The sequence below is a fragment of the Poecilia latipinna genome, unplaced genomic scaffold (genome assembly GCF_001443285.1).
Source record: "Poecilia latipinna isolate Pla-1442-1.1 unplaced genomic scaffold, P_latipinna-1.0 Scaffold3656, whole genome shotgun sequence".
Lineage (NCBI taxonomy): Eukaryota > Metazoa > Chordata > Actinopteri > Cyprinodontiformes > Poeciliidae > Poecilia > Poecilia latipinna.
Genome location: NW_015116272.1, coordinates 23750 through 31950, shown reverse-complemented (window position 1 = coordinate 31950; position 8201 = coordinate 23750). Strand labels below are relative to the sequence as shown.

Below are 8201 nucleotides of genomic sequence, written 5' to 3'. Positions count from 1 at the left end.
GGGCCCCCCCCCCCCTCCCCATGGGGGTTGGTTGAACGGGGGGGGGGGGGGTGGGGGGGGGGGGGGGGGGGGGGTTGGGGAGGGGTGAGAAGAAGAGGATTCTTAGAGACTCCCTGTCTAACTTTTTTGGGGGGCAAAATAAATGCACGTAGCTGGACATAGAAAACAACACCATCGGTAGCCTACAGGCTACTTGTTAACAAGCTTAATGTTCTGTATTAATATTAGCTAGTCATCCTTTAGCTAACTTTACCTTTAGCTAACTAGGTAAAGTTAGCTAAAGTCATCCTTTAGCTAACTTTACCTTCATCCAGCAGCTTCACTCAACAGTCGGTTAGTTTGGGGGGAAAACTGTGAAAAGTTCTTTGTTTTTTGCTGGTTTGCTGCCGTGATTCTAACACACCTGAGCAGCGCCGATTTATGTTTTCGCATCCACCTGAATAATGTGCAGTTGCGCCACTGTCACCTCCACTGATTCTGGTTCAGATCCACTGATGAAATGTTTCCTCGTCATCTGGTCCGGTTCCTTTCTGATCACATTCTTGTTCATTATGGTCTGTTTTCTCTCCAGCTTGACGTCTGACAGGACAGAGGCGGTTCTGACCCAGGAAACGAAACCCACTTTGGACCAAATGGAACCACAGTTTCTGAAGGCCATGGAAGAACTGGAGCAACCAGAAACTGTGGAGATAAAGCTAGAACCAGAACCAGAACCTCTAAAACTGGAGGAGGAACCAGAACCAGAACCTCTGGAAATTAAACTTGAACTTTGGGAACCTGAGTTCCTGCAGATTAAGCTAAAACTGGAACCAGAACCTGTGCAGATTAAATGTGAAGTGAGGAACCAGAATCTCTTCAAATAAAGCCAGAACCAGAACAAGCAAAGCCAGAACCAGAGGAACCAGAACCTGTGAGGGTGAAGGAGGAGTGCGATGTTGTCTCCAACAGCCAGGATGAAGAGCAGACTGGTTCCTTCCTGCTGGATATTGGTTTTAAACTGGACCAGATGGAACCAGAACCAACAGGAACCCAGCTCATCTCTAGGAATCCTCCAGAACCTGAGAATGTGGATCAGTCAGGAAGCGGTGAAGAACACTCTCAAGAATTGACTCTGAGTGAGGGAAGAGCAGAACCTGGAGAACTGGACCAGAACCCCAAACAGAACCAGCAGAAAGAGGAGAAACTGTCCACCTGCCAGATCTGTGGGCGTGGCTGCATCAGTAGCTACCTGAGCATTCATCTGCGCCTCCACACCAGAGAGAAGCCCTTCTCCTGCCCCACCTGCGGGAAGCACTTCAGCTTGAAGAGTCATGTGACCCGCCACCTGAGGACCCACACAGGTGAGAAACCATTTTCCTGCCAAACCTGCGGGAAAGCCTTCAACCACCAGGGCAATCAGAAGTACCACCAGAAGACTCACGCCTACAAGCCGTCCTCATGCCAGTTCAGTGGGAAGAGCTTCAAACCCAAGACCCCCCTGAGTCACCACATGAGAACCCACAAAGATGAGAAACCCTTCAGTTGCTCCACCTGTGGGAGGAGCTTTGGCTTCAAGGGTCACCTGACTTGTCACATGGCGACCACTTGTCTGAGAAAACTTTCAGATGTTCCTTCTGTGGCAAAGGTTTCATTGTGGGGAACCACCTGGTGCTCCACATGAGGACCCACACAGGAGAGCAGGTGTGAACCTCAGCTGTCTCCTACAGGTACCCTGTCAGGTTGACATGACAACAGTTGGAGACACTCCAGGAGGAGCTCTCCTCCAGAACCTGGCGTACAGTACAGTAGCACGTACAGACAGATATTTTATTCAACTTAGTACAGAAGCTCCGATAACAAAACTGCTCACAGGACGAGGAAATTACTGTTACACACCTTCAGCTGTATATATTTAAACCTCTCCCTGAAACTTTTATTTTGAAGAAAAATCTAAATTTGTACAATGTGCTGTAAATATTCACATTGTCCAGATGGATTCCCAAAGTTCACAGACAAAACACAAATAAAGGGTCTCTCTTCCTATTGGTGGACACCAGCAGATCTGGACCGCAGTGAGCGCGTCTGATCTTTGGGTTAAAGGTTAAACTAGGATCATTTTGGATCATTTATTGTTATTATTAGTGCTAGCATCTTCATGTTATCAGGTTTCACTTGACTGAAGTCAATGGAAATAGACCTTTAGAGTGATTTTAATAATGAATATAATCTTTGGTACATAAATAAATAATTTATCATGACGATAAAACATCTCTACTGTCTCTTTAAAGGAGTGACTGAGTTTTCTGCTGCAGGTGAAAAGTTTATAACTCACTATGTTCATTATTATAAGGAAAAATGTATTGTAGGAGTCGGTTTACTACTACAACATACTTTGTATTTTTGAAATTCCAACTTCCCAGTGAGGAAAATCAACCAGACGGTCATTTAGAGGTCAAATGTTGTAAATGTTTAGGCCAACTTTGGATTTCAGTGTGACTGCTCTTTGCATCAACAGCAGGCAGCTATGCTGGACATGCCAGCTCTACGCTGAACAAATTAAATCTGGTGTTTACTGATGGAAAGTACAGCTTAAAGATTAAGTAACCTCCGTGTGAAAGCACAGCCGCACCTCCAGACAAATTTTGAAAGATTCCACAAAAGTGGGTGGAGCCAGGATACGCTGAGGGGCGTGGCCAAGTGTGAGGAAGAGTGGGGGCCAGGATGAGGGAAAGCTCTTTGTTGCTACCATTTAATGACTTTGTAGAGAATTTTTTATAAAATCAACAAATCTAGCCACTTTTTTTGTTATCGGAAATTTTAATGGCGACACTATTGATGGATGCTAGCCCTGCTGGCCACCAGTCAGAGAGATGATTTTTGACCCGAGGGTGCTGAGACATGAAGTTGTACCAGTGGAACTAAACGGCAGCAGTCCTGCCTTTAAATTGCAGCTCTCTGCTGCCACCACTTGGTGAGACTTGCTGTGTCAGAGTGACTGCGCCATTATGCGAGTCCAAGTCTCATAATGCTTCAGAAATGCTGCATTGCTGCAATATCAATGCTGCATTTCTGAAGATGGATAGTTTGATAAGCTGCTAGGCTGTTATTATCCCCCAGGGCGGAGCTAAATGATTCTGTGCAGCCAGGGGCACAACTACATATTATTCAGGTGGAAGAGAAAACATAAATCGGGCCCCCCCCCAAAAAAAAAAAAAAAAAAGAAAGGTACGTAAGGGTGATGGAGCGTAGAAAACATACGGTCGCTCTATCCGTATGAGCGATCGTATGTTTACCCCCCCAAAAGAAGACACGTGAAAGGTAAACCTCGCTACATTTACATGTGCGCGAGGTGAAGGAGTGTAAGGCGCGGTGAAGTGTATGCGAAGGCATCATCGGGGCGCCGCCCCCTCCAGACGGGGTTTTGACGCCCCCTCTGGTGCAGCGCCCCTATGCGCTGCATGCCCACTTTTTGCACCACTGTGTGCAGCTGACAGAAAAAAAGTTTAAAATTAATATTAATATATATTTTTTTACATAATCCTAACAACAATATAAATACAGGAAGAAGAAAATTGTTGAATATATTATTTTTCATGTAAATGTTTGTGGAGTTTTATTCAAGGAAATTGTGATTTGTACATCAGCTAGCAAGCCTGTTCTGAATCCATTAGCACTACCTCCATCTTCCACTAGGGGGCGTTAGTCTCTAGAGGAGAACAGAAAAGCACTGGGTATCCTGTCTGTCCTGTTGTCCAGGGGGAACAGCCAATGCTGATATTTTCATCTTTAGCCACATAAACTGTAAATATGTGGATTTCCAGCTAGAAAACGTGGATCTCTCTGTTCCCTCCACTGTTTGTCTCGCTGCTCGTATTAAACAGAAGATGTCTTTCTCTGAGACGCAGGAAGAAAACGTGTGTTTGCTGAAGAAAATTTCAGACAGTAATGTAAACAAGATAAGTGTTCACACATTTACCTTGAACCTTGGGGTACCCCACATGTGACCTTTGACCTCTCTGATGAGAAGTTTCCGATTGAAACAAAGAAATCCCTGTTCTTTATGTAAGATTCAAACCAGTTGAGCACTGGACCGGAGAGTCCGACCCAACTCTGCAGTCGATTCAGTAAAATGTCGTGGTCAACTGTGTCGAAAGCTGCACTGAGGTCCAACAGAATTAAAGCAGACTGAGGTAGAAGTTACAAAACTTCTGGCTGCTCTACTCATCTTTCTAGATGAATTTTAAATCTTATTCATGTAGATTTATATGCATTATTTAAAGTTTGTGTGTTTATTTGGTTTGTTTCTTAATCTAGTAATACAGTTTTAATAAATAACTGAGTAGAAATAAAATTCTAACGGAAACTATTTGGTTCAGATTGTTACATTTTTCCAGCCGTTTCACTCCAGTCCAGCAGGGGGCAGTAACGCGGCTCACAGCCAGTCCGCTAGCCCCGTTAGCATGGTTAGCTTGCTATGAGCGTGTCCAGGTGTGTTGTGAGTCTGCGCAGCAACAATGTGTTCCGTTGAGCCTCTGAGAGAGTTTATCAGAGAGAGACTAACTGCTGCTGCTGAAGAAATCTTCACCCAGCTGGAAAAAACCATCGTCCAGTACGAGGAGGAGATCGACCGGCAGCGGAGACTGCTGGACCTCACCTGGAGACCCCGAACCGAGCAGAACCCCGCAGGTAGGTCCGGCGGGGGCAGCGGGCTGCCTGGTAAAGCTCGGAACCAGGTTCTGTTTCATCACAGGATGGTTCTAATGGTCCCATGAGAGGTCCAGTAAACGGAACCTGAACCAGAGAACGTTCTGCTCCCCCGACAGAATCTGGACCTTTCTCACCAATCCGACCTGGTAGCTGGTACCAGGATTATGGGTTAGTAAGACCCAGTCAGAGCCGCCTCTGTTGATACCTGGGCTTTTTAGCAGAACATCAGAACCACACCGGACCGAAGCGGTCCTCCAGAACCCGACTCCGGCCCGGACAAACACCCAGCAGCGACAAATCAGGGGTGTGTTTACTGCTGGTTCTGGACGGCTCACCGGTCCGTTTCTAGAACCAGAACCACAGCAGAACTTTGGCTCCAGATATCTAAGAAATGAAATGATTTGATCCTAAAATGCAGCTAAAATCGGACTAATTCTGATGAACAGAACATGTTCTGATATTTAAGCAAAATATTAAAGATGAATTTCTAACAACAGGAAAAACAACCTGAGATCCAGAGACGTTGAGCGTTAAATTTGAATAAAACGGAAATGGTTATTAAGGTTCAAATGGCATTTGAACCTTAATAACATTTTAAAGATGTTCTGCTCAGAGTCGGTTCGTCCAGCTGTGATGTCTTATAACAGGGGAAAAAAATCCTTTTATCTCACCAGGAAATTACCATTGAGATAAAAATCTTTTTTACAAGAGAACCCGACAGAACATAAAAACTGCAATTAAGATTCATTGTTAACTCCTGTTAATAAAGTGAAGAAAAATGGCCGTATTATCAGAAATGTTATTTTTGCTGACAGATATCTTGTAAACATTATTGCTCACATTGAAACCATTAGATGGCTAAAACCATAAAACACATGGATTCCTGATTTAAAGATTAAAAACCAGTTTTTACTGTTCAGTGGAGCCCAGTCATGTCTTATTAATGCAGCCATATTAAGAAGGGCATGACTTATTAAAACAGACCAAATGTGACTGTCTGACCTCGGATGGGATTGAATTGTTTTTGTGTAATTAGTTTTTTATTATCATGATGTTGTAATCTTGTCTTCTTCGCTGGGTTCTGCAGAGGTTCTGTTAGACGCAGCGAAGCAGCATGTTCTTCTCTGATCTCTGTTTCTCCTCTAGTTCTCCTGCAGACCTCCACCTGCAGGCAGGTTCTAGATGAGATGAGCTCCGGTCTGGACCCGGCAGAACCAGAACTCCCACAGATTAAAGAAGAACAGGAGGAATCAGAGCCTGAGCTGGACAAAGATGAATATGTAGAAGTGTGCATCAGCGAGGATGAGGAAGAACTGGTGCTGAAGCAGGAGCAGGAAACGGACCCTGACGAACCAGAACCAGAGCAGAACCAGGCCTGGTTCCAAAGCTCGGCTGAAGCTGAGAAGGTGGATCAGAAAGGACGTGATGAAGAAACAGAGGAGGAACCTGACAGTGTAGGAACGTCTGCCAGTTCTGAGGCTGGGACTGGTTCCGACCCGAATAGAAAATCCTCTCAGTGTGACGTCTGTGGAAAACATTTCACTCAGAGTTACAACATGAGGGCTCATCGCCGGATCCACTCAGGCGAGCGGCCGTACTCCTGCCAGGTCTGTGGGAAGAACTTCATCAAATACGACAACATGCTGGTCCACAGCAGGACCCACACGGGTCAGAAACCTTACTCCTGTCCGACCTGCAGCAAGCGCTTCAGCCAGCGCAGCAACCTCACCTTCCACATGAGGATCCACGTTGGCGATAAGCCCTTCACCTGCAACACCTGTGGGAAGAGCTTCACCTCCAGTGGCCACCTCACCATCCACAGGAGAACCCACACAGGAGAGAGGCCTTACCTGTGCAACGTCTGTGGGAAGAGCTTCAGCCAGAGCGGCGGCCTGTCGGCCCACCGGAGGACCCACACCGGCGAGCGGCCGTTTACCTGCAAGGTGTGCGGCAAAGCCTTCATCAGGAGCGACGAGCTGCTGGTCCACATTCGGATCCATACCGGGGAGAAGCCGTACACCTGCAAGATCTGCTCCCGGAGCTTCGCCCGCAGTTGCCACCTTACCACCCACATGAGGACCCACACTGGGGAGAAGCCCTACTCCTGCCGAATGTGTGGAAAGAGCTTCAGCGAAAATCGCAGCCTGACTGCCCATGTCAGAACGCACACAGGTGAGAGGCCGTTCTCCTGTGACACCTGCCACAAGGCCTTCACAGACAAACGCAACCTGGCCGCTCACGCCAGGACCCACACGGGTGAGAAGCCCTTCTCCTGCTGTATCTGTGGGAGGAGCTTTGCAGAGAACCGGAGCCTGACAGGCCACATGGCCACACACACAGGGGAGCGGCCATTTTCCTGCAAAGTCTGCCAAAAGGGCTTCACTCAGAGTGGCAAGCTGGCAGCTCACATGAGGCAACACAGAGAAGAGAACGTTTAGGTGCACCTGCTGATTTTATTCAGAAAAAGAAGAAACTGGGAAGCATTAAGTCACTGTATTTGTAGCAGCATAAAATACCTTTAGGGAATAAATTTGGTCAGTATTAAGTCATATTTAGGGCTTCTGTCGAAATTAAAAAAAAAAATTCAAAGTCCAGTTCTGGTGTCCTGAGCAACAGAATGTAACTCTGAGCCTCCTCTCACAAAGTAACTCCTGGCTAGCTCGCCATATTTAGCGCTGGACTTGCTAGGCGGTTCGACTGCAGGGAAGACTCTCACAGAGCTGTCCTCGTTTGCACAAAGGCGTCCGTCTCAGCAGTTCTGGGTTGAACTGTTTCAACCCAGAACCGGTGGAAGTGCAAAATGATGTGTGATTGGTCAGGAGTTTGTGGATGTGTTTTATGTAGAAATGCGCTCAGACAGCAGTACTGATATTTCACTAGTTTGCTCTCTGGTTTGTGTATCCACAGGCGACATGAATACATGTGTAGCTGGGGCATTTTGTCCCCAGAAGTATGTTCGTGCACACTCCTCCTATTGCCCATATATGGAAGACGCTGTGACAGAGCTGACTCTTTATGGAGGCAGGTAATCAGCACTCAGACTTAAGAGCAGGTAGATCACTGAGGAGATCAGAGGTTTGATCCTTAACACTGGTGTTGAAAGGTTGGTTGTGTTTCTGATTCCTCCCCTTCATTTTTGAAGGCGGCATCCTTTTTAGAAGAAGTGACACACAGAGCGCCGTTGACTGATTTCACTTCTGAGGAGGTAAAAGCTGCTTATTATTGTTTGGCTACTTCAGGTGCTTGTCTAACTTTATCCCTTTTGTGTGTAGGCTACTACTGTTTCAGTTTAATTTAGTTCAAATTAGAATTATTCCTTCTTGGTAGTTACTATTGATTAAAGTTAGTGGTTTGCCGATCGCAGGGGCGCTGTATTGGGGGGGAAAGTTAGGACAATTCCAAGGGCCCCTGACCAACAGGGGCCATCCACAATTTTTTTATTATTTTTTTGATCGTAGAAATTAAAAAAGGGGGCCCTGGTAATTACAAAATTAATCATATTGTGTTTTCTAAAA

The 8201-nt window shown here is 46.1% G+C and overlaps 2 protein-coding genes across 3 annotated transcripts in view; both read left to right on the top strand.

The window, feature by feature from the left end:
- Nucleotides 1–2245, top strand: part of LOC106941418 (gastrula zinc finger protein XlCGF7.1-like) — an 8389-nt gene extending 6144 nt beyond the window's left edge. Inside the window, exon 2 of the mRNA XM_015024447.1 lies at nucleotides 572–2245. Within this exon, the coding sequence (XP_014879933.1) occupies nucleotides 1007–1660 (654 nt within the window). The 5' untranslated portion in view covers nucleotides 572–1006 and the 3' untranslated portion in view covers nucleotides 1661–2245. The remainder of the gene's footprint in view (nucleotides 1–571) is intronic.
- A 2148-nt stretch (nucleotides 2246–4393) lies between these two features.
- LOC106941417 (oocyte zinc finger protein XlCOF6.1-like) lies at nucleotides 4394–7275 on the top strand. 2 transcript variants are annotated; one of them, XM_015024445.1, is made up of 2 exons: nucleotides 4394–4665; nucleotides 5833–7275. In XM_015024445.1, the coding sequence occupies exons 1-2, from the start codon at nucleotides 4494–4496 to the stop codon at nucleotides 7122–7124; spliced, it is 1464 nt and encodes a 487-aa protein (XP_014879931.1). In that variant the 5' UTR covers nucleotides 4394–4493; the 3' UTR covers nucleotides 7125–7275. The 2 variants fall into 2 exon arrangements, with proteins under 2 accessions (XP_014879931.1, XP_014879932.1); XM_015024446.1 differs by having other exon boundaries at nucleotides 4585–4665; nucleotides 5862–7275.
- Nucleotides 7276–8201: the final 926 nt, after the last annotated feature.